General features: G+C 42.8%; 1 protein-coding gene and 1 long non-coding RNA gene across 2 annotated transcripts; both read right to left on the bottom strand.

The window, feature by feature from the left end:
- Positions 1-1,370: 1,370 nt before the first annotated feature.
- On the bottom strand, positions 1,371-4,266 carry LOC306928528. The gene is made up of 3 exons (XR_013790703.1): positions 4,084-4,266; positions 2,802-3,559; positions 1,371-2,754 (listed from the first exon to the last, which is right to left on the bottom strand). It is a non-coding gene; the product is annotated as an uncharacterized lncRNA (long non-coding RNA).
- A 210-nt stretch (positions 4,267-4,476) lies between these two features.
- LOC306928418 (protein NLRC3-like) lies at positions 4,477-25,690 on the bottom strand. Its single transcript, XM_079508501.1, has 8 exons — positions 25,611-25,690; positions 23,497-25,351; positions 20,637-20,801; positions 19,695-19,871; positions 15,669-15,797; positions 14,518-14,567; positions 5,643-5,713; positions 4,477-5,606 (listed from the first exon to the last, which is right to left on the bottom strand). Exons 2-8 carry the CDS (start codon positions 25,278-25,280, stop codon positions 5,133-5,135), a joined length of 2,850 nt encoding a protein of 949 aa, XP_079364627.1. The 5' UTR covers positions 25,281-25,351; positions 25,611-25,690; the 3' UTR covers positions 4,477-5,132.
- Positions 25,691-27,093: the final 1,403 nt, after the last annotated feature.

The following is a 27,093-nucleotide window of genomic DNA, read 5'->3' as shown; positions in this document are numbered from 1 at the left end:
ATAACTTCTGGGTATGATGATGATGTCATTCGCATACCCTCTATTCTGGGGGGAACCTTCAGCCAAAAATAGCAGATCTACAAGCTGTACAGTAGGACGACTATGTTTGGCAACATTTGGTGTAGACAGAAAATAAGTACAGAGACAACTCAGGTCCAGTTTAGTAAGTCTAGAGGGTTTAAGAGGATAAATAACAATCTGTATTATAGTGTGTATATGAATTAATTTTAACAAACTGTATTCTACTATATGTTTATATGAATGTATTTTAACAAGCTGTATTCTATGTTTATATGAGCTGTTTGAACTGATTTTGAAGGATGTGTCATTGATTGATTCCATCAATTGGTTCAATAATGGACGTGTCTTTTAGTTTACAAATAAGGAACAAAGTGTGTCTTCTATCAGTTCAATAACAGACATGTCTTTTAGTTTACAAATAAGGAACAAAGTGTGTCTCCTATCAGTTCAATAACGGACATGTATTTTAGTTTACAAATAACAAAGTGTGTCTTATTGTTGTTTCCAAACAAGGGACGATTCCTTATTCCTTATTCAGTTGGCGACCCAATATATGGCTATTTACGTACACAATAAATTACCAGAATGATCCAAAAGTACAAATGAAACAAAGTATTTCATTGCTTACGGTAATGAAAGTAGTCCATTAGGCCATTGGTTCCCAACCTTTTTATACTGAAGTACCACCTCAGAAAATATTTGTCTCTCCAAGTCCCACCATAATAACTGATGTTAGATGTTAGGGTAATTAATGGGAATTGACCCATGAGTAAAAACTAAATGAAGGTGGATTTCATTGCTTACAGGAATGAAAGAATTCAATTAGTTTATGCCAGGTGAGTCCAGTGCAACGCGCCTCAGAAATCAACGGGAAGTGTTGGAGAAATAGAATCAATATCCGGTCAGTGCGTTCAGTGTCTGTTTCTCGCTTTAAATGTATTCAGAAACATTCTTGAGAGAAATGTTTAGCTGTAAATGACATTGTTTGTTTATACATGAAATAATAACGTGTGTTCCGATTGGATCCAACGTAGTTCTTATTGTGGACATGTTGTCACACTATGAATATTAATACACAGGAACAACGACAGACTGTCAACAAATAGCGGTGTACGATTATGAAATTATGACCGATATCCGATTATTTGCAGAGTCATATCTGCCGATACCGATTGTGACCGATTCCGATATCATACAGAGGACCACAATGGAAACAAGCCTATAGGCCCTATAGGTGCTGGGCCCAAAGCCTGTTAATAAAGTATTAAAGCAATCAATAAATAGCCTAGATACTCTTTTCCAAGTGTCTGTTTTCACAACTGAATGACTGAATGAAATAAGTACACAAATTAAATGTAGAAAAATGTAAAGTTTATTTTTTAATAACAATTTACATCATATTTGATGTGGCTTTTGTTCTAGACTAGAGGTACTAGACACTTTGGATTTATATTGAACTCATTGATGATTTTTTACATTTTTCATTTAAAACCGATTAAATAATCTGTATTATTTTGAGACTGTTCCGATACCAATATGGCATTTTTATGGCCGATATGGCCGATTCCGATTTATGCTACCGATTAATCGTGCATCCCTATCAACAATCAATTTATTAAACAATTATGACTTCTACACATGATCATACAATAACATGTGAAGAATGAGAATATCAAATGAATGAATGAATGAATGAATGAATGAATGAATGAATGAATGAATGAATGAATGAATGCAATATTTATTTTCGTGTCATGCCACTTTGGCTCATCCCATATGGGATTATATGACACATTTCACAAAGTACATTGAATACAACTGACAGTCCTTCCTGTTCATACATATTTGTACATTATTCAAACAAAAAAAGAAAACAAAACGAAAATAAACATAACGAGGCCATTTTACATGTAAATGGCCCTCCTCCTCATTGACCAGGCCTTTAGTCAACCATTTCTCATGATTCTGAAATCATTGCAAACATTTGTTTTGTTACTAGACACCTTTACAAACACATTGAAATCATTGCAAGCATTTGTTTTAGTCAACTTTCTTGTACCGCGCTCTGACTTATGGTGCGTCACCGGCTTAAATCAACATCATAAAAAGTAGAGAGGTTGCACACACCAAGAAACAAATTCAAGCAGGTTTATTTCTCTATTTCATCGGGACAAACGTTTGGGCTAACAGCCTTCTTCAGTGTGAGGAGTTGTGGGAGTCAAGTCTCTTTTGAAGGAGTGGTGATGTTGTGCAGGTGCACACCATCACTAATCATCACCTCACAGTCACACCCAAGGTGTGATTACAGACTGGATAGATAAAAGCTATCAGTATCTATTAACAATGTCAATACATTTGCCCAATATATAGAAATATCAAATATACAAATATACAAATATTATAAAAAGATTGAACACTAATGAAAGTGGCTGAGGACATTGGGTATTACTGCCGTTCATAAATCAGTTACAATCATTAGAGGAAAACGATTACTGTTTGTTTGGGACCTCCTTGGACTCCCATTCCTTTGTCCAAGCTGATTGGACGGTGAAGTCAGCTGGTGGAGGGTTGGTCTAGATGGAAGTGGAGCAGTGGGGGGGTGTAGATGTCTGCATGGTAGATGAATGAAGACAGGGACTGTGTTCCTCCACCTCACAGCTGCCTTTGATACCGTCTGGCACAAACACCTCACAGTGAAACTCACAAAGACCTCACAGGGAAACTCACAAAGACCTCACAGTGAAACTCACAAAGACCCTCACAGTGAAACTCACAAAGACCTCACAGTGAAACTCACAAAGACCTCATAGTGAAACTCACAAAGGACGCTCCCTGCTTGGACAACGGCAATAATTCAAACTCTGCTGACCAACCAGAGGTTCAGAGTTCACCTAGGTCAGAACACAGGCACACGGAGAACACAGATAAATGGATTCCCGCAGGGCTCAGTTCTAGTAGTCCAACCCTGTTCAACCTCTACACAAAACGACCTACCATCCACCAAATCCTGCAAATTCATCTGTGCAGACGACATCTGTCTGGCATTCCAAACCACCAGAATTTGACCCACTGGAACAGGTGCTCACTGAAGACCTTTCCAAACTGGACCAGTTCTGAAAAAAGCCCAGCTTCCAGCGTATTCCATCTCCACAATGCTAAAGCTGTCAGAGAACTGAACATCCATCTGAGTGGACTCAAGCTAAAGCTGCCTCTAATCCAACCCACCTCGGTGTGACCCTCGACAGAACCCTGTCCTTCAAGGAACACCTAAAAGGGAACGGCAGCGAAGGTGAAGTCCAGAAATAACCTGCTCTGCTGCAGCCTCCACACTGAGCTCTGCTGCAGCCTCCACACTGAGCTCTGCTGCAGCCTCCACACTGAGCTCTGCTGCAGCCTCCACACTGAGCTCTGCTGCAGCCTCCATACTGAGCACCAGCAGTTACTCAAAGGATGCCTCAGAAGGTCACTCCTCAGTCTCTCCCCGTCTACCAGGTCAAAGGTCAAAGACTCTCCCGTCTACCAGGTCAAAGGTCAAAGACTCTCCCGTCTACCAGGTCAAAGACTCTCCCGTCTACCAGGTCAAAGGTCAAAGACTCTCCCGTCTACCAGGTCAAAGACTCTCCCGTCTACCAGGTCAAAGGTCAAAGACTCTCCCGTCTACCAGGTCAAAGGTCAAAGACTCTCCCGTCTACCAGGTCAAAGACTCTCCCGTCTACCAGGTCAAAGGTCAAAGACTCTCCCGTCTACCAGGTCAAAGGTCAAAGACTCTCCCGTCTACCAGGTCAAAGACTCTCCCCGTCTACCAGGTCAAAGATTCTTCCGTCTACCAGGTCAAAGGTCAAAGACTCTCCCCGTCTACCAGGTCAAAGGTCAAAGACTATCCCCGTCTACCAGGTCAAAGGTCAAATACTCTCCCCGTATACCAGGTCAAAGGTCAAAGACTCTCCCCGTATACTAGTTCAAAGGTCAAATACTCTCCCCGTATACCAGGTCAAAGGTCAAAGACTCTCCCATATACCAGGTCAAAGACTCTCCCCATCTACCAGGTCAAAGGTCAAAGACTCTCCCCGTCTACCAACCCATGCAGACATCTAGTCTAATGTAAGATCTAAAGCTCCCTGTGGTGATGACTCATTTATACCATAGAGTTTGACATTAATATGGATTTGACCACGGACCCCCATTTGAACATATTTGTACCAGGGACCCCCATTTGAACATATCTGTGTGTGTGTGTGTGTGTGTGTGTGTCATATTTCATATTTTAGTCATCTGAAAAGTTTTAGTGTTAGTCTAGTTTTAGTCGACTAAATATAAGATGTTAGTTGACAAAATCTACAGTTAATTTAGTTGACTAAAATGTATTTTGGTGGGCCTTGGTGAAGTCGTAATGGCTGAGTTTACATGCTGAAAATAGCAGATCTACAAGATCACAACGTGTCTCAATGCGACGCGTTGTGGGCTTGTAGATCTGCTATTTTCAGCAACCAAGCATAACATGACTTGTCTTTTAGTTCTACTGGATCTCTTCTCCACCTTAACATTTTAGTCTAGTTTTTATTTGTTGATGAAATTGTCAGTATATTTAGTCTTAGTTTTAGTCATCATAGCTTAGTTTTTATTTTGTTATTTAGTCTTCCTCAGTGAAAAAACGTAGTCGGCGAACATTTTCCGTCAGTTTTAGTCGACAAAATCAACACTGGTTCTCAAAGTGTGGTCCAGGGTCCCCCGGGGGTCCTTGAGGGGGTTCCAGGGGGTCCTAGAAGCTAAATGATAAATATTAACCATATATTACTTTGCTATTTGAAAATAGCAGATCTACAAGCTCACAATGCATTGGGTCAAAGGTCAAATACATGGGGGGTGTTGACATGACAACGTCCAGGAGCTGTAATGTGTGATGTCACTAGTGATGCTTATTACATCAAAACGATGATGTCACCGTGATGTCATGAGTCACTCATGCCCAAATATGGAGTCCATGATGATGTCAGACTCGGCTATAGTGTCAAAGTACCCCGTGGTGACGGTGGTAACCATGACAACCTGCACTCACTCAAACATGTTGAGTAACCATGGCGACCTGATGATGTCACCCTCACATAGAGACTCTATCTCTGCTCACACAGACACACTGAGGCGGAGTTCCATAACCCAAACCCAGCATAGAGAGATTGAGTGGGCGTGGTCTGGAAGGTGTACAGGTGTCTCAGTGAGTCAGAGCACACTGTGTAGAAGGACAGAGTCCCAGCGGGACGGTCCACATACACTGATACTCTGTTGGAGCCTTTAGAGGGTCTGACAGGGAGGACAGTCTCCTGTCCGTTGTGTAAGACATAGTAACTGGTACCATTAAGACCATCACACCACAGACTCCAGGACTTGTCATTGTCTCCAAGCCTACAGTCCCAACCATCTCCTTTCCTGCTGATTGTTCCGTCAGCCACTCCTATATTAACCCTTCCACTGCACTCTACCTCCCAGGAACAGCGTCCAGTCACACTCTGTTTACTCAGAACCTGACGGCATTCATCAAACCTGTCGGGGTGATCAGGAGGACGCTGACCCCTTGACCTCCCTGTGACCTTCCTGTTGTCCTCAGACAGAGACCTCCCTGTGACCTTCCTGTTGTCCTCAGACAGAGAGAGGTCTCTGTGTGCTGTGTTGGTGTCCAGTGTGAGACGCTGGAAATCTGATGAGAAAACAACACAAGGAACATTAAATACATCATTCACTGACTGACACACACGCACAAATGCACATGCACGGTCGCACCCATGCGCACACACACACACGCGCGGTCTCACACACACACACACGCGCAGACACACACACACGCGCGCAGTCACACACACACGTGCGCAGTCACACACACACACGTGCAGTTACACACACACACGTGCGCAGTTACACACACACACGCGCGCAGTTACACACACACACGCGCGCAGTCACACACACGCGCAGTCACACACACGCGCACAGTCACACACACACACACACACACATGCACGGTCACACACACACATGCGCGGTCACACACACACGCGCGGTCACACACACACGCGTGCGCGCAGTCACACACACACACACACGCGCGCAGTTGCACACACACGCGCAGTCACAAAACACACACGCGTGCAGTTACACACACACACACGTGCGCAGTCACACACACACGCGCACAGTCACACACACACACACACACATGCACGGTCACACACACATGCACGGTCACACACAAACACACACACACATGCGCGGTCACACACACGCGCGCACAGTCGCGGTCACACACACATGCGCGGTCACACACACACTCACAGTCACACACACACATACACGCACGGTCAAGGTCACACTCACACGCGGTCACACACACAGTCGCGGTCACACACACACATACACGCACGGTCACACACACACGCGCGTGGTCACACACACGCGCAGTCACACACACACGCGCGCGCGCAGTCACACACACACACACGGACACACACACACACACGCACGCGCGTGGACACACACACACACAAGCGCGGACACACACACACGCGTGCGCGCGTGGACACACACACACAATTGCGGACACACACACACACATGCGCGGACACACACACACACACACACACACATACATGCACGGTCACACACACACACGCACGCGCGTGGACACACACACACACAAGCGCGGACACACACACACGCGTGCGCGCGTGGACACACACACACAATTGCGGACACACACACACACATGCGCGGACACACACACACACACACATACATGCACGGTCACACACACATGCGCGGTCACACACACAAGCGCGGACACACACACACATGCGCGGACACACACACACACACACACATACATGCGCGGACACACACGTGCGCGTGGTCACACGCGTGCGTGGTCACACGCGCATTCACACACACACACGCACGCAGTCACACTCACACACGGTCACACACACCCGCGCGCAGTTACACACACACATGTGCGCAGTCACACACACACACAAGTGCGCAGTCACACACACACATACACACGCGCAGTCACACACACGCGCGCGGTCACACACACACACGCGCGGCCACACACACACGCGCGGTCACACACACACACACGCGGTCACACACACACGCAGTCACACACACGTGCGCAGTCACACACACACACACACGCGCGCGCGCGGTCACACACACATGCGCGGTCACACACATGCGCGGTCACACACACACTCGCGCGGTCACACACACACACGCGCACAGTCACACACACGCGCACAGTCACACACATGCGCGCAGTCACACACACACACGCGCTGTCACACACACGCACAGTCACACAAACGCACAGTCACACACACGCACAGTCACACACACGCACAGTCACACACACGCACAGTCACACACACACATGCGCGGTCACACACACACATGCGCGGACAAACACACACACACACACACAGTTGGGTGAAGGGTTAGAGTCCAACCACCAGGGGGCAGAATGTCTAAAAGTCTCCACACAGTGTGATTTTATTTGAACTGGAGACCCCCCAAAATAATCATTTGAACTGCATGGGGACCAGTGTTGTTTTCATCGACTAAAACTATGACAAATGTTTGTCGACTGCCTTTTTCCACTGATGAAAACTAAATGGAAACAAAATGAAAACTAAGCTATGATGACTAAAACTAAGACTAAATATACTGACAATTTGATCAACAAATAAAAACTAGACTAAAATGTTAGGAAGGGACTAGTGGACAAGAGATCCAGTAGAAGTAATTTTACACTTGGTTGCATGCTGAAAATAGCAGATCTACAAGCTCACAAGCTTGTGAGCTTGTAGATCTGCTAGTTTTAGCAAGTGTAAAAACAGTCATTACGACGGCATCAAGGCCCGCCAAAATACATTTTAGTCGACTAAATCAACTGTAGATTTAACTGTAGATTTAATATATAATGATATTAGTCGACTAAAACTATACTAACACTAAGACATTCCAGGTGACTAAAATGTGACTAAAACTAAATGCAACTATTCAAGAGACTATGACTAAAACTAAAATCTAAATTTGCTGCCAAAAACAACACTGCTGGGGACCCCCCAAAATAATCATATTTTAACTGGGGACCCCCCAAAATTATAATAAATGAAGTGGGGACCCCCCAAAATTATAATAAATGAAGTGGGGACCCCCCAAAATTATAATAAATTAAGTGGGGACCCCCCAAAATTATAATGAATGAAGTGGGGACCCCCCAAAATTATAATAAATGAAGTGGGGACCCCCCACACTGACAAGAACATGGAATTGTAGGCGTTACATTTAGTTTGAGGCATTGTGAGCTTGTAGATCTGCTATTTTCACAATATTTTCCACTTTCTTACACCTTATTTGACATTTTTGGCCAATTTGGCCACAACCATCTGGGGATCCCCACAACCATCTGGGGATCCCCACAACCATCTGGGGACCTCCACAATCATCTGGGGACCCCCCACAACCATCTGGGGACCCCCACAATCATCTGGGGACCCCCACAACCATCTGGGGACCTCCACAATCATCTGGGGACCCCCCACAATCATCTGGGGACCCCCCACAACCATCTGGGGACCCCCACAATCATCTTGGGACCCCCCACAATCATCTGGGGACCTCCACAATCATCTGGGGACCCCCCACAACCATCTGTGGACCTCCACAATCATCTGGGGACCCCCCACAACCATCTGGGGACCCCCACAATCATCTGGGGACCCCTACAACCATCTGGGGACCCCCAGGGGGTTCATGGGGGGAGGAGGTGCCTAGTTCATGTATGCAGTGATAGGTCAGGCTAGAGGGGGTTAAAGCAATGGGCGAAGGTGGTTGGTGAAGAGGAGAGCCCGAAGAAAAAGGAAGTGACACAATGACAGTGGGCAGAGAGAGACTAGCCTAGACAGAGACAGACAGAGAGACTCTTTGTTATTTTATAATTATAAAGGAAGTGACACAATGACAGTGGGCAGAGAGAGACTAGCCTAGACAGAGACAGACAGAGAGACTCTTTGTTATTTTATAATTATAAAGGAAGTGACACACTGACAGTGGGCAGAGAGAGACTAGCCTAGACAGAGACAGACAGAGAGACTCTTTAGCCAAATTCCAATACCCAAAATCTCGGCCACTCGCTCACTCCCACTCGGTCACTCGGGGTCATTCCAGCTTGCCCCGGAAATGGTTAACGTTCCAATTGTTAATGTGCTCCATCGAGGAGGCGAGTGGAGTCGAGTGGAGGAGCCGAGTGGGCTCTCCGAGAGCGCATAGAGCGAGTGTACATCAGGTGCAGGCTCGGTGGGGTATGTTGTCTCCTCGCGCCGGATTTCCGCATCACGTGTACATGTTTTTTTCTTTCTCCAGTGACATAAGTCCGCCTCCTCCACATGTGGCACACTGCTTGAAACCCGATACTATGCACCCCCCCCCACCCCCATCCACCAGCGCTGAATTAATAGAGCTTCTGAATGATAAAGTAGCCTATCTATAGCCTACATATGTGAAAGTGAAAGGACCACAACAAGCCACTGGCTTTATTGCGTTGTGTGATATAAGCATAATGAAAGTAGGTATATAAATATAGGCTATATTGTGCGCGACTCAAAAGCTATAGTTTTTTTCTCTCTGTGCATGCCTGAATGCGCAGACTGCTATGAATGACGGTGACAAAAATGTATTTAGCCTATTTATGTGGACTCAACTGAATATGTAAGTCAGAAAGACTACTTAATTCCTGTTATAGTGTCCGTTATATGCAAAGACCGTCGGAGGAGGGACTGGGGGGGGGGGGTTGATTTATAAGCACAAAATGATGAATTGTCTATTCTGTAGACTGTACTGGGTTCGGAGTTCCAGTGATCCAGCTGTGTGACACTGTATTGTTCCACCACTTTTGCTTTGGCAATGTAAACGTATGTTTTCCATGCCAATAAAGCCCTTTGAATTGAATTGAATTGATACACGCCAAGTGACGTCATAAGTGATCGCGGAATGTGCCGTCGCTTTGAAATGACATTCCGATTCTAGAGGCAAATCCACTCCACCACTCTGTCCTCGCATCGAATCCTCTCCTCCTCGCTGGGGGCGGAGCTAAGGAGCGAGTGGAGGACGCGAGGGGAGTGAGCGAGTGTGAAAGTTGCGGTATTGGAATTTGGCTTTTGTTATTTTATAATTATAAAGGAAGTGACACACTGACAGTAGGCAAAGAGAGACTAGCCTAGACAGAGACAGACAGAGGCCCAATCCCAATCGCCTCCCTCAAGCCCTGAGCCCTGAACCCTCATTGACTTTAATGACGTCAGCTGTAAGTGCTTGAGGGTGAGAGGCTGCAAGGGCTCCAAATTGTTGTGAAGGAAATGGGACAGCACTTTGAAGATGAGCCATTCATGACAATTTGCATCACTTTATAAAACAAACTGTCCTTATTGGTGTTTTAAGCATTATGTTATACTTTAGCTATTGAAAAATAGCAGATCTACAAGCTCGGCACTCAGTGCCGCGCTACGAGCTTGTAGATCTGCTATTTTATAAAAAACGTGATAATGTGGCGCAAATCTTTGAATATATATATATATTCTTTCAGAGCAAATGTTTTTAACTCATATCTTTGCTTCTGAGGGGTCCCTGGAACAACATATTTTCAGATGGGGGTCGGCGGCCAATTACATACATTTTTGGGTGTCCTTGATGTAAAAATGTTTGAGAACGACTGACATTAAAATATGGGGTTTTCAGAAAACTGTTTAAATTTAGAAGGCATTTATTGTCCTCAGGTCTAATCCTACTATAAATGTGCCACATCTCTGTGTGTGTGTGTGTGTGTGTGTGTGTGTGTGTGTGTGTGTGTGTGTGTGTGTGTGTGTGTGTGTGTGTGTGTGTGTGTGTGTGTGTGTGTGTTTGTGTGTGCGTGCGTGTGTGTGTGCGTGTGTGTGTGTGTGTGTGTGTGTGCGGTTGTAATGCACGTAACTCGAGAACCGTTTGACCCACCGACTTCAAATTCGACACACACGTTCCACACCCCCGCAGGGAGTGCAGTGCCCGGTATCGAGTCGGTCGGACCCACGGTTCTCCAGAACCACTACAAAAGGCTCTGGTCAGGCTCTGCCAGTGGGCCCAATGAGGCCAAGTACCCTCACCTGTGCAATGTCCAGCCTCTGCCTCAACCAATTGATTGCCATGTCTATCATGTCTATTTTAGTATTTAAGCTGATATTTTATTAGTTTTATAAAAACACTTTCCTGTGTGAAAGGGGTTGTAATATCCATAGATAATAATATTCATAATATGCATTATAAATTGCATTTCCACATTATTTTACTTTGCTCAATAGTCATTTCTATCATGTTTCCCTTATTATTATTGTTATTAAATATATATATCCTATCCTTCCATTCCGTCTCCTTTTGAGAACAGTGAGAAAGCACTATTGTTTGTTGACATTCTAACCGCGATACATAACTTATTTGCACACTTAAATGATTGACGTTCAGAGGATCCCCCTCATTCCCCTGGTAACGCTATGAACTGTGGGTAATTTCTTTATCAAAGTCAGCCTATTGGCCCAATCCCAATCTGCTCCCTTGCTGACTCAATGAGCCCTCACTGACTTAGGTGCGCGTTCATGTGAAGTCTGTGAGGGCTTGAGGGATGTCCCATTTGAAATCGTTAAGTCAGTGAGGGCTCAGCCCCGCCCCTATATGCACTTTGCTAAAGTCAGCATCGATGCTGACTTTGACAAAGAAATTACCCACAGTTCATAGCGTTACCAGGGGAATGAGGGGGATCGTCCGAACGTCAATCATTTAAGTATGCAAATTAGTTATGTATCGCGGTTAGAATGTCAACAAACAATAGTGCTTTCTCACTGTTCTCAAAGGGAAACGGAATGGAAGAATAGGATATATATATATATATATATATATATATATAATAACAATAATAATAAGGGAAACATGATGAGAAATGACTAATGAGCAAAGTAAAATAATTTGGAAATGCAATTTATAATGAATATTATTATATATGAATATTACAACCCCTATCACACAGGAAAGTGTATTTATGAAACTAATAATAAAACGATCAGCTTAAATACTAAAATAGACATGATATAAATAGGCCAAGCATGTAGGCCCTGGCTGTGAATAAGGATAGTTTTTATAAAGTGATGCAAAGTGTCATGAATGGCGGACTCATCTTCAAAGTGCTGTCCCATTCCTTTCACAACAATTTGGAGCCCTTGCAGCCTCACTGACTTACCGATTTCAAATGGGACATCAAGCCCTCGTGGACTTCACATGGACGCGCAGCTAAGTCAGTGAGGGCTCATTGAGTCAGCAAGGGAGCGGATTGGGATTGGGCCAGAGAGACTCTTTGTTATTTTCGGCACCCTCCCAACCCAGTTTTAGCCTGTATTAAAACCTCCCAACCCAGTTTTAGCCTGTATTAAAACCTCCCAACCCAGTTTTAGCCTGTATTAAAACCTCCCAACCCAGTTTTAGCCTGTATTAAAACCTCCCAACCCAGTTTTAGCCTTATTAAAACCTCCCAACCCAGTTTTAGCCTGTATTAAAACCTCCCAACCCAGTTTTAGCCAGTTTTAGCCTGTATTAAAACCTCCCAACCCAGTTTTAGCCTGTATTAAAACCTCCCAACCCAGTTTCAGCCTGTATTAAAACCCCCCAACCCAATTTTAGCCTGTATTAAAACCTCCCAACCCAGTTTTAGCCTGTATTAAAACCTCCCAACCCAGTTTAAGCCTGTATTAAAACCTCCCAACCCAGTTATAGCCTGTATTAAAAGGGCAATAAAACCCAGTTCTCTGGTTAAAACGTCAATCCTGTTTCCTCCCTTTATTTTTTAAGTTAGTGAGTCAGCTTGAGGGAACGTAAACGCTACAGTACTTTACTTGAGTATTTCCAATATCCAACACTTTTATTTCTATACTCCACTACATCTCAGATTCCAAATATTGTACTTTTACTCCAATACATTTAGTTACTAGTTATTTGTAGATTTGGATTATTACTACAAAACATACATTTCCCACTTAAGCCCATATACATTTTGGCCATTTGAAAATAGCAGATCTACAAGCTCACAATGCGTCGCATCACGGTGCATATTAGTGAATGAGGCCCATTGTTTCTGTCAAAAGATTTTTATACAGTTGAAAACTTGAAATGGGACATTCTGCATAAAGAGTACTTTCTACGTTTGGTACTTTAAGTACATATTGATACCAATACTTTTGTACTTTTACTCAAGTACATTTTGTATTCCAGACTTGTACTTGTAACAGAGTATTTCTATATTGCAGTACAAGTTGTCAACGTGGTGCGACTCGACGCGTTGTAATCTCAGATCTGTAGTTTTTATGAGCGGTGCCTCCTCTCCATTACGCAGCTGTATGTGTACGTGTCTGTCTCTATGTGTACGTGTCTGTCTCTATGTGTACGTGTTTGTCTCTATGTGTACGTGTCTGTCTCTATGTGTACGTGTCTGTCTCTGTGTACGTGTCTGTCTCTCTGTGTACGTGTCTGTCTCTATGTGTACGTGTCTGTCTCTCTGTGTATGTGTTTGTCTCTATGTGTACGTGTCTGTCTCTCTGTGTACGTGTCTGTCTCTACGTGTACGTGTCTGTCTCTATGTGTACGTGTCTGTCTCTATGTGTACGTGTCTGTCTCTATGTGTACGTGTTTGTCTCTATGTGTACGTGTTTGTCTCTCTGTGTACGTGTCTGTCTCTATGTGTACGTGTCTGTCTCTATGTGTACGTGTTTGTCTCTATGTGTACGTGTCTGTCTCTCTGTGTACGTGTCTGTCTCTATGTGTACGTGTTTGTCTCTATGTGTACGTGTCTGTCTCTCTGTGTACGTGTCTGTCTCTATGTGTACGTGTCTGTCTCTCTGTCCGAGCACGGAAAGCTGCAACAAGGTAACTCTGTCATTTACCAAAAATAATCAAAGTACAGCATAGAGCACAGTACACTACAATACAGTACATAGCAGTAACTATACCAATAAATGTATAGTTGCACCGCCCAGTTCACACAAGTGTGATTTGTATTTCCAGTTGTCTCGTATGTTGTTAAATGGAGCGTAGAACAATGCAAATGATCAACACGGAGATCACTTGTGAGTTTCTAACAAAAACGAGACACACCTGTGATCTGCACACATCACGGCTCTGCACCACCTTTCATGCATCGCACGTCAGAATTGAACTCATGCCAAATATAGACGAAATACATGTTATTTACGACCAGGTTAGTGAATGAGGCCCATTGTTTCTGTCAAACCACATGACCTTATCTTGATGATGTTAAGGACCAGGCCAAGAGCACAGAGTAGAGAGCACAAGAGTTTTCAGGACAACATCAACCAAGTATACAACAGTGTATAAAATGTTAATGTGTGATGTTGACACAGACAGACAGATACTCACGTTTTGAAATGAGTGTAGAATTAAACCCATCTTCTCCTCCATGTTTCACTCTGTAGGAAGTAGAACAACAATGCATCAATGTCTGACTGTCTAACACAACGTCTCCACTAGCTGACACTACAGTGTTTCACTCTGTAGGAAGTAGAACAACAATGCATCAATGTCTAACTGTCTAACACAACGTCTCCACTAGCTGACACTACAGTGTTTCACTCTGTATGAAGTAGAACAACAATGCATCAATGTCTAACTGTCTAACACAACGTCTCCACTAGCTGACACTACAGTGTTTCTCCTATCATTATCTTGGCCCTGCAGCTCATCCAGACATACTCACTGCTGCCCAGTTTGGATCTCATCACCTCCTCAGACTCCACCTTAACACCTATAGCACTCCACTCTCCTTTTATACCTTCTTGGTGCAACTTTACTATGCACATATATCTGGGATATGTCTTGTTCTTAATTTAGATTATTTTTGTTGTTTAGAGTACACTTTTAGAGTTTCTTTGAGGCACTGCATTGTTCTCTCTGCATGCTTTGTGACGTTGTGTCAGAGTGAATACACTGTTAAACCCTGTAAGACCCAGCGATGCTTCTCGGTAACATTTTTATTTTAATTAATCACTTAATTTTTTTCTTTTTTTTTCTATTCTTTTTTCACCTAAACATCATCATTGATGTTCATTGTTTAGTCTTGCAATGCCATTGGTCATGATATTTGCATATAAATACCCCCCACAGAGGCACAAATTTACACAACTTCAAAATCTCTGGACTCAGTGCAATTTCTAATAAAAATTGACCTATGACCTTTAATCTTTAACCCTGATAAAAGTAACTAAAATGCATGTAATACATATATGTGTGTGATCATTAGAATGTCTAGAAAAGCATGTATTATTATTGTGAAAGATATCCACCGAATGTAAATTATTAATTTATTATTATTATTTTAATAATTATTATAAATGTGCATAAAATTTCCATTAAACTTTTTTTTTTAACATGTTTTTTTAACATAAGTCATAGTAGTACAAAGTAGTAGTAAGGTTGAAATCTTTTTTTTGCAAGTAGAAATGTATCCGGGTCTTACAGGGATAAGGGAAACACTGCACTGTCCAACATGGACACAGCCCAAGTCTACTCACTTGCAGTTCTCCAGGACTGAACCATTCACCACGTTGAGGCTCAGGTCCAACTCTCTTAGGGAGGGATTAGAGCTTACAGCTGAGGCCAGAGCTTCACAGCATCTCTCTGACAAGCCGCAGTGAGCCAGTCTGAAACACCAGATGAAAACATACATAAATAAATGAATGAATAAAGAACACATTTATAATATGCATTATTCCTGGATTTAGAACCTGCTTACAGCCATCTATTAAAGGAGACTCTTGTGTCACTTAGGGTGCCTTCACACCTGGATGATTTAGCTCCATTAACACTAGCACGTCTAAGCGGTCCATCTGACCGATTTTGAAGTGGATTTTCTTTGCCCATGAAGTTCTGAGAAAGTTCCCCTTGCATGACTTTTTCTAAATATTCGATTCAAATCATCTCTGTTTTGTTTTTCATCTGAAATGTTTTCTAAATATGATTTTAGGCATACTTATACCTACTATATCTGCTCTTTTTCGCGCAAATGACCGCCGTCACCCTTTCTCCCCCCTCAAGCAGTGAAGTTCACACCTCCCTCCCGGCTGGAGACGGGCATTGTTCAAGCTAATGGGTCATTTGCATTCCAACTACTTCCACATGTAGACAAACTTACATTACGAATTTAGACTAAATGTTGTTTTAGAGGTTATATTTGTTATATGCGGTTTGCAGAAATAACAATGTGTGACTTTATTTTTCCCGAAATGGAAAAAAATATATGGTGAAATATGGTGTGTTGACTGACTGGCGTATTGTTTCCACCAAGCGCATAGCTCAATAGATAAATGTTGACTATACACGCCATCTTTATAGCATAATTATGTAAGGTGGTGATGATAAAAATAAATCAATTATCCTGGTTCGGAGGGCACGCTAAAACCGGCATTATAGCCTGCTGCTGCTGTGGATTGTTCCACGGCCTATTCTGGCATATAAATATCGCCAGCTCTTTCTAATCCGGATCATGTTTTTTTTTAATTCAGGCTATTTTCAATATACCCTGCAGAAGGCAACCTGTTTGCCGAAACGTTGGAATAATAAAGTTTATAGCATCGTGACTACGAGCTGTGCATGGTCTGTTTGACCCGACCGACATTTCCTTTCCTTGGAGCGAGAATGCTTGCCGATGCGATTCCAAATAAAAATGACAGTGTTTGAAATCATTCCAACCCGATAGACCTCCCGAACATCTAAATGTTTTGTCAGTCAAAAGATAACAGTTCTGTCCGTCCTTCTTTGTCTGTAAACTTTTCTGCACGCGACCAGTGGAACTGATTTGCACGCACGGCTCTCTTTTTTTCACTCTCCCTCTCTCGCGGAGGCATGTAAATGTTCATGAATCCAAGTAACTGAAGGTGAGGTATGCGGAAATGCATTTTAGATAACCCTGTAGCACTATTTGTGGCGGTGATGCGTCACATGACTTGATCTATCCTATGGTATATAAACCGTGCTGCTACAAACCTTCTGCTGCTGAGATGCAGACCTCTGGAGCTGGCACAATCAATCAAATATATAATAATTACATTGATGCGCCCTTGCCCCTTAACCATACACGTGTAGCCTATAATGTTTCCCCCTCTATATAAAATGACTTTATTACTCTAATGTCGTATTTCGTCTGACTGAGCAATGCGCCTGGCTCTGGCTGTTACAATAACGTGTATTTTATTGGCTCAATACAAAGTCGGACAGTGTTTTATCCGCTCCCAAACTGTGTTGGACGCAGCTGTTACCTCCTGACCGAGCTGACGCACCCCCAACGCCCAGTATTGTATTTGTTATTTGGTCTAAATAACAACGCTCCACACGTCCCAAACTCTTCTCCCTTCTGGCTCCAAAACTATGGAATGCACTTCCCATCACAGTCAGAACTGCAGCCTCACTCCCAATCTTCCGCCGTAGTCTGAAAACCCACCTCTTCAGACTCCACCATGGCCCGTAGCACTTGCCCTAGCCTAGCCCCTTAGATAGCACTTTATATAGACTTAGATGGTATTTTGAACAGACTTATAGCTTGTTACGTAGACAGCACTAGAATTGCATTTTATGTAGTCATAGCACTTTATAGTACATAGTATAGTATGTATAGTTTACATAGATACTCCACTGTTACGTTCTTAGTTTACGCATGATTCATGATAACTACTTTTTATATGTGATGTATGCCATGCTTTTGTTATTGCTTAATGTAAATCGCTCTGGATTAAGAGTCTGCTAAATGCCTAAATTGTAAATTGTCTAAAAGGATTTATATATATATAATCCGTTAATCACACGATCAAAGACCAAATAATTTGCAGGCAGCTGGCGTTAATTACCTCGCGCTGCGCAAGGGTATTCAATATAGCGCTCACATCGTCACTATAATTATAGTTTGGTAAACTGAAAAAATAAGTCGAGTTGTCCTGTCGAGTTTAAACGCTGCCTTGAATTAGTTGGAATGTGACATTTAGAAGACAATGGCAAGTCGTCAACCCCCCGCCGCGGGGGGAGAGGTGTGAAGAGCATTAGAAGAGATGCAGGGAGAGAGTGGCCAATGGAATTGCACAAAAAACACGGTCATCTTGACTGTTAGCCGTCAGAGTAGTAGGTGAGTTGAGTTCAGACATGCTAGTGTTAAAACAAACCCTGGCCCCCGACATAATCATATTTGAACTGGGAACCCCCAAATAATGATATTTGAACTGGGGACCCCCCAAAATAATATTTCATCGGGACCCCTCGATATAATATTTGAACTGGGACGCTCTAAAATTATGATATTTCAACAGGGGACCCCCCAGAACTACAAGCTCACAGCGCCTCACAGTGAGCTTGTAGATCAGCTATTTTCACAATGTTTGCTTCTTTCTTCCGTAATATTAGTATTAATATTATTAGTATTAGTAGGCCTATTATTATAATATAATTAAGAAGCGTGATAACTGTGGCGTAGCTGCAATGGGTTGCCAATACATAGTAGCCAATACATTCGCCTTAAAGGGATATTACGCTTTCAGGCATGTTTGGGGTAATTTTCATGTCTCTCAGGCACATAGGCTTGGGTTACCATGATATCAAGCTTATTAATACGTTCTCGCCATAACATTCATATTATATTCACATAATACAGTACATAATAAACAGAAGTGATGAACATTAATGTGGTAAATTGTGATGATATTAAAGGTTATGCAAGGGAAGTCGGGCAGTGTTTTCTCCTGTGTATGTGTAGTCTGCGTGTGCGCGCGTGCACGTGTGCGCGTGTGTGTCGTGGTGTGAGTGGGTGATTGTAACAGGGGGAGTGCCAGGAACAGACGCATCCTCGCCGGATTGGTGCACAGAGGACGACGCCAAGTTTAAAAGGCTGTCAGAGAGCCGGCGACAGCGAACCTGTGCCTTCCTGACTCCCAACCCGTCCGCTCCGTTGTTGGCTCTGTAGCCACTTGTGCATGTGAAGCTGAACAGATAGCCTAATACAACATTGTCTCACTTGATCCAGTATGTAGCTGACAGATAACAGTCCGACTTGAACACGGCCTCCTGCCAAGTTCTGCTCCGCTAGGCTAGGCTGGGGTTTTCAGCTAAAGAAAAAGGGGGGGGGGGGGGGGGGGGGCTGATCTTATGTTTTTCCCGTTTGTATTTTGTTTTCTGACAGGGAGGTTAGCGATTGTATTTTGGTTTTGAATTCATTGAGGTAAGCATTCCCTTTTTCTTTCTAGTTCTGTTTTGATGTTCAGTCCTCCGCTCTTGGAGATTTTGTACCCGTTGCCCGAAGTGAAGAGAGAAAATAAAAAGAAAACATCGAAAAGTAAACTGTTTGGACGGCGGTTTTCTTGGGAGCTGGGAAGGTCGGTTTTCCACACTTTATGTTGTCTCGGTTCCCCTAGGCCGAGACATCACATGGGGGCTCGTTTCCAAAACCCTACATTTTTTCCATCGGGTAAGTGCGTTTTTTTTTCTCCTTCGTCAGTTTTGGTAAATACAGTGCATAATAAACAGAAGTGATTACAATTTATGTGGTAAATGTATCTTACTTTAGAACTTCCAGTGTACAGTGTGGGCTCTTCAGTGAAGCACAGAGCAGCTCCACTAGTCCTGAGTCCTGCAGGTCGTTTTTACTGAGGTCCAATTCTCTCAAATGGGAAGGATTAGAGCTGAGAGCTGAAGACACAACTTCAACGTCTGTCTTTCTGAGTTTACAGCCAACAAGTCTGTAAATGCAGATTAAATAAGAAATTATAAAAACAAATGATACCTAAATAATGATTTGAACTGAGGACCCAATACCCTGACAAGCAAGAATTGTAGGCATTTCATTTAGTTTGACTCGGCTGCACAGATACATGTGTGTTTGCGTCTTCCGTAATATTCGCCAATTTACCAAATTGGTTTTAAAAATGTTTTAAAAGTCATTAAATTGTACCTTTATAAATGTGCAGATACTAGTCTGTATACACTTAAACTGTATGTTGGTGTGTTTACTGTTGAGTGAGAAACCACACTAGTTGCACATTAAGCTAATCATCTGGGGACCCCCTTGGGGGTCCAGACCCTCAGTTTGGGAACCACAGACCTAGACTAATATCCTTCTACCCTAATAATGATAATTGATTGGTACAGTAGGTGCAGGATATTGATTATGTGTTGTCCTATGGCGTACTCCTGTAAAGCTTGTCGAAAATAGCCAATCTACAAGCTCACAAGTGTTGGGTCCTTGACGCATTGTGAGCTTGTAGATCAGCTATTTTCAGTGTGCAACCCTGTTGTATGAAAAGACAAGTAGCTTGCGTTAAAGCGATATTACACTTTGAAACATGTTTGGGGTAATTTTAACGTCTACTCAGGCACATAGGCTTGGGTTACCATGAGATCAAGCGTATTAATACATTCTCACCACACCATTCATATTATATTCACATAATACAGTGCATAATAAAACAGAAGTGATTACAATGAATGTGGTAAATGTATCTTACGTTAGAACTTCCAGTCTACAGTGTGGGCTCTTCAGTGAACCACAGAGTCCTGAGTCCTGCAGGTCGTTTTCACTGAGGTCCAATTCTCTCAAATGGGAAGGATTAGAGCTGAGAGCTGAAGCCACAACTTCAACGTCTGTCTTACTGAGCTGACAGCCAACAAGTCTGTAAATGCAGATTAAATAAGAGATTATCAAAACAAATTATACCTAGTTCACTGTCATGGAAGTTAACTGAAAACAAATTGATGTAGTTATCTAGATATAAAGAGTATTTAGAGGAGCAGAGTGTGGAATAGACCAGGGGTTCTCAAACTGGGGGTCACGACCCCTCAGGGGGTCCCAAAATTAATTTTGGGGGTCCCCAAATTATTAAAAAACAAAAAACATTTATTTTCTTTTTTAAAAACTAAAAAGCTGGAAAATGGAAATTTAGAGTATACATACACAGTGCATGCATAAACTTTCCTTGATGATTATATCTGGGTTTCAGTATTTATTTATGATGTATTTTCTCTATTATTAAGGTTATTGTAGCAGTCAATTTGTATTGGTGGTGCGGAGGGGGGCGGGGCGGGGGTCGCGACATGGCCAAAGCATTTCCAGGGCTCCCCAGACAAAGACGTTGAGAACCCCTGGAATAGACAACACCACTTGACAGCACAGAATAACAGAGGAAGAAAACAATATAGATATCAAAGCAGTAGAAGGTGTGAAACGAAGACGAAGTTAGTTTGATTTCCCCAATATTGTCAAAAAAAATGTCATAACCTACATTATGCTCTCAGATGTTTTATTTTTTAGTGGCCAAGAACATCTAAGTAACAGGTTGAAACCAGTGTTTAAATCACTTATGAAGTTACTGTATACTGTGCCATGTTTTCACAATGTCAATCTTACGGAAGCAGTACCGTGCATGCAGACCAGTGTTGATTTAGTCGACTAAAACTAAGACGGAAAATGCTCGTCGACTACCTTTTTCCACTGACGAAAACTAAATGTAAACTAAATAAAAACTATAAGCTATGATGACTAAAACTAAGACTAAATATACTGACAATTCCGTCAACAAATAAGAACTAGACTAAAATGTTAGGAAGGGACTAATTAATTTCATTTTACAATTAGTTGCATGCTGAAAATAGGCGACGCGTTGTGAGCTTGTAGATCTGTCATTACGACGACATCAAGGCCTGCCAAAATACATTTCGTTCATCAACTGTAGATTTAGTCGACTAAAATCTTAAGTTGTGGAGTAAAGTCCTTACTAGAGGCTTATACTAGTTAGTTTGTAACTAGTGGCTTACTAAATTGTGTTGCACCACGACTGCTTAAGGCATAACGTAACTAGTAGTGCCTAGACTGTTCCTAAAATAATGTGTAGCATAAAATGACGTCATAGCTCCCGGATCCAATGAAAACGAGCGGTTTCTACACTAGGAAGTAAACGTTATCTTGTCAATGTATGTATTTATCAGATGTTGATATTTTTTTATTATCAGATATTGTTTACTGCAAAGATTGTTTGATATATTTACAGGTATGATAGTACATGCATCGTATTTAAATATCTGTACAGTATATTGATTATTAAATGATCTATACATTTGTAAATTATTGACATCCATATGAATATATTTTACTGACTAAATGTTCTTTAAATGTATATCAATTAACAGTTCATTTGGAACAAACGGAATCTGGCAAATATGTCAACATCATCATAAATATCAAGCGGGTGTAGTCGGTCTCGCAAAACGTGTTGGCGAGGACGGGGTCTTTCGTTATATTGAATGAATGCGTCGACGAAATCAACCCGGTCAGCCATGATAACAAAGTTAGTAGACTGCTCCTAGGACTTAGTGCTGCCACATGGTTTGCGTAAATATTTAGTTGTTACTTAGAGATACGTTATAACTAATTTGTGTGGTGCAACAGCTTAAATTTTAGTAATGCATAAGTCTTGACGTAAAGGCCATTTACGCAATTACTAGGCTACGTTTGAACTTAGTGCGAGGTTGTGCAACCTCCTACTGGTGACTAAAATGTGACTAAAACTACATAATTCAAGAGACTATGACTAAAACTAAAATCTAAATTTGCTGCCAAAAACAACACTGATGCAGACAGGGTTGACATTGAAGCAGTACTGTGCATGCAGACAGGGTTGACATTGAAGCAGGACTGTGCATGCAGACAGGGCTGACATTGAAGCAGTACTGTGCATGCAGACAGGGTTGACATTGAAGCAGTACTGTGCATGCAGACAGGGCTGACATTGAAGCAGTACTGTGCATGCAGACAGGGTTGACATTGAAGCAGTACTGTGCATGCAGACAGGGTTGACATTGAAGCAGAACTGTGCATGCAGACAGGGTTGACATTGAAGCAGTACTGCGCATGCAGACAGGGTTGACATTGAAGCAGTACTGTGCATGCAGACAGGGTTGACATTGAAGCAGAACTGTGCATGCAGACAGGGTTGACATTGGGAAAACATGGCACAGGCTGACTTCAGAAGCAATTTAAACGCTTGTTTCAACCTGTAACTTAAATGTTTTTGGCCGCTAAAAAATAAAACATCTGAGAGCAGGAGAGCCTGCTCTCAGAAAAACATAAATGCATTTTCAAAATCTGTTTACATTGAGGCGGACGGGAGGCAGACTTTTCACTTCCGGTTAATTTCCGGTATTATCTGTTGCCTAGCAACCTAGCATCATTCATACTGGTTTTATCTGTTGCCTAGCAACCTAGCATCATTCATACGTTGGTGAAAGAGCGCCATCTATCATAAACCACTGAAAGGATCATAGGACACAGTATTGCGTGCTTGGCAGTCAATCCATGTGTTAACTACTAACCGAGCCTTTCTGCAGTTCCTCACTGCTGGGACCAGTCTCCTTCGCCCCTCCTCTGATGTGTTGTATTTGTCCAGGTCCAACTCTTCCAGAACCTCCTCTGACATCTGCAGCATGACGGCCAGAGCTGAACACTGGGTCTCAGACAGTTTCTCTGTTCTGTTCTCTGACTTCAGGAAATGTTGGATCTCCTGATGTAGTGAGTGGTCGTTCATCTCCATCAGACAGTGGAAGATGTTGATACATCTGTCAGGAGAGACATCACGACGAGTTAACATCTTCTTCAGGTTCTGGATGGCTTTCTGGATCTCCTCTGGACTGTTCTCTGTCTGACCCAGCAGACCTCCTAACACACTTTTCTTTGTCTGACCCAGCAGGCCTCCTAACAGACTTTGGTTGGACTCCAGTGAGAGGCCATGAAGGAACCGAACAAGTAGGTCCAGGTGGCCATTCTTACTCTTCAGGGATTTTTCCATAGCAGCTTTCAGGAAGTCGGAGAGGGAGCTCCTACCGCTGTATTCATCATCTTCCAGGAATGTCTTCAGTACCTCCATGTTCTTCTGTGTGAAACAGTGGAACAGGTAGACTGCAGCCAGAAACTCCTGGATGCTCAGATGAACAAAGCTGTAGACGGTTTTCTGGAACAGCACACTCTCTCTTTTGAAGATCTGCGTGCACACGCCTGAGTACAGCGATGCGTCTTTCACATCAAGACCACACTCTTCCAGGTCTTCTTGGTAGAACATGAGGCTACTTTTCTTCAGGTGTTGAAATGCCAGCTTGCCCAGATTCAGAAGAACTTCCCAGTCAGTCTCTGTGAGCTGCTGTTGTGTCCCCTTTTCTTTTTCTTTCTTGTTCACATCATGAGTCTCATCATACTTCTGCTTCTTCCTGTTTGTCAGAACCAACAGGAATTGGCAGCACATCTCAGTCAGGGTCTTGGGCAGCTGTCCTATCGTGGTGTGTGTCCTCAACATGTCCAGCAGAACGGTAGCAATGATCCAACAGAAGAGTGGGATGTAACACATGATGTGGAGGCTCCTCGATGTCTTCAAGTGTGAGAGGACTCTGTCGGCCAGCTTCTCTTCACTGAATCTCTTCCTGAAGTACTTCTCCTTCTGGGGGTCTGTGAACCCTCGCACTTCTGTCACCATGTCAACACATGCAGGAGGGATCTGATGGGCTGCTGCTGGTCTGGTGGTTATCCAGAGGAGGGCTGAGGGGAGCAGATTCCTCTTGATGAGGTTTGTCAACAGATAATCCACCGATGATGTCACTGTGACATCAGAGATGATTTCATTTTTGTCGAAGTGCAATGGAAACCTGCTTTCATCGAGGCCATCAAAGATGAAGCAAACTTTCCAGGCAGCGAGCTGCTCTGCTGTGACCTTCTTTAATGTTGGGTGGAAATCATGGATCAGTTTGAGAAGGCTGTACTGCTTATCTCTGACCAAGTTCAGCTCCCGGAATGAAAAGAGAACCAGGAGATCTATATCTTGATTCTCCAAACCTCTTGCCCAGTCCAGAGCAAACTTGCGCGCAGAGAATGTTTTTCCAATGCCAGCGATGCCTTCGGTCAGAACACTTGTGCTGGGTGTCTCTCTGCCAGGGAGGAGGATCTTAAAGATTTTACAGCAGTTGATTGGTTCGTCATGGAAGGTCTTCATGTTGGAAACTGTCTCAAGCTGTATCACCTCATGTTGGCAATTAACCCCTTCACTCTCTCCCGCTGAGATGTAGAGCTCTGAGTAGGTGCTGGTGACGGAGGTTCCAGACTCTTCCGTCATGTCGTCTTTCACTTCATCAAGACTGTCCAAACTGACCTTATAATCGTTCAAATCATCCTGCAGACTGACATCTGAAATGAGAAGAAAATGTTTTAAACATTGAGGTTAATTTATAGCTTTACATGTTTACAGCACACATTACTAATTAATTACCCCCAGAAAATATGCTTTTTGATAAGCAACATTGCCAAAGGTAAGGTAAGATCAGCTGTTTTTGTCCAGGATTGATAATTGTTTAGCTTCATTATTTGCACTTAGATATAATTGATACACACCGATAATTTGAACATTTAGTCTGACTATGAATTTTCAATGAGTGCACATTCTTACTTTGTCCAGGTGTGGTTTGACTGGGTGTCTTCAGTCCAGGTGTGGTTTGACTGGGTGTCTTCAGTCCAGGTGTCTGATCAGCCTCAGTCACAACGCACCCCTCTCTGTGGACACGAATACATATAATAGTTATTCTAATATGTACATACACTGTGTGTGTGTGTGTGTGTGTGTGTGTGTGTGTGTGTGTGTGTGTGTGTGTGTGTGTGTGTGTGTGTGTGTGAGACCATATAGCTCCTTGTAAAACAATGTGATAAGAATGAAGGATAAGATATCAGCAGTTTACTGTAAACCATGTGACCACAGCAGAGGAAGATGGCAATTTGCTGCTTTCTGCTCTCTAGTTCTAGGCGATGCTTTCTGTACCCGTGATCTGTATCCTGAAGCACTTGTTGTAGAGTTTTCCAAGTTTGTGCATCCACTATTGTTTGTGTTCAAGAATTTCTTGTTAAATGTGAATGCAAATAAAGATGTTAAGATGTGTGTGAGTGTGTGTGTGTGTGTGTGTGTGTGTGTGTGTGTGTGTGTGTGTGTGTGTGTGTGTGTGTGTGTGTGTGTGTGTGTGTGTGTGTGCGTGCTCATATTTATGTATTCATGTCTGATATAAGTATATGTTCACATTGCATTGTGTTGGTACTTGGTATACAATAATAATAATATGTTGTTGTGTTGTGTATATTGTACATATCAGATTTTGTATTGACCTGTACTTTCTTTGAAATGTCCATTCTACAAACTGATAATAAAATTTTCAATCAATAATGGTTAGAGAAGTGCCCTTGTTGCCGAAAGGTTGCCGGTTCGATTCCCTGGACGGGCAGGAAAAATATGGGTTGTGAATAGGCATGTAACGCTACACTCAACTCACGATACGATACGTATCACGATATGAGGTTCACGATACCATTTTTTTTTAATGATTTATCTTCCCCCCAAGCTTTTTTCACAATTTTTATTTAACTACATTGCAAAAGTAGCATTACTTTTCATGTAAAATTACTTAATTTCTGTGCAACAACTGTAAACATGCTTTCATGTTTAAACCTAGCTCGAGTTAACATTTCTTCTTTTCTTTGATGGCATCTTAGGATAGATTTAGACCTATTTGACAGTGCAGAAACATAATTGCCTTCCTTGATGTATTATTGAGCATCAATAACGACCATCACCTGTGTCACAGACACATACAGCTCCCTTATGCAGGCCTCTACTACTGAAAGTGACTGCATGGAGTCTGTCTCATTTCTCTCCAAAATATGATGGAATATGATTACAGCTCACATTTCATATCACACACTAGCCCCCCTAAGAAAGATCGATATTAATTTTTAATAAATCGATACATATCGTTGGGATATAATATATCAATATATAATATATCGTTACATGCCTAGTCGTGAAGTGATTGTCATCACTCACCCATCACCGCTGAAGTGCCCTTGAGCAAGGCACTGAACCCCCAACTGCTCCAGTGGAGCTGCTT

This window comes from Electrona antarctica (assembly GCF_951216825.1).
Source record: "Electrona antarctica genome assembly, chromosome: 1".
Lineage (NCBI taxonomy): Eukaryota > Metazoa > Chordata > Actinopteri > Myctophiformes > Myctophidae > Electrona > Electrona antarctica.
The sequence above is the reverse complement of the archived record's forward strand: the minus strand, read 5'-3'. Positions and strand labels throughout refer to the sequence as shown.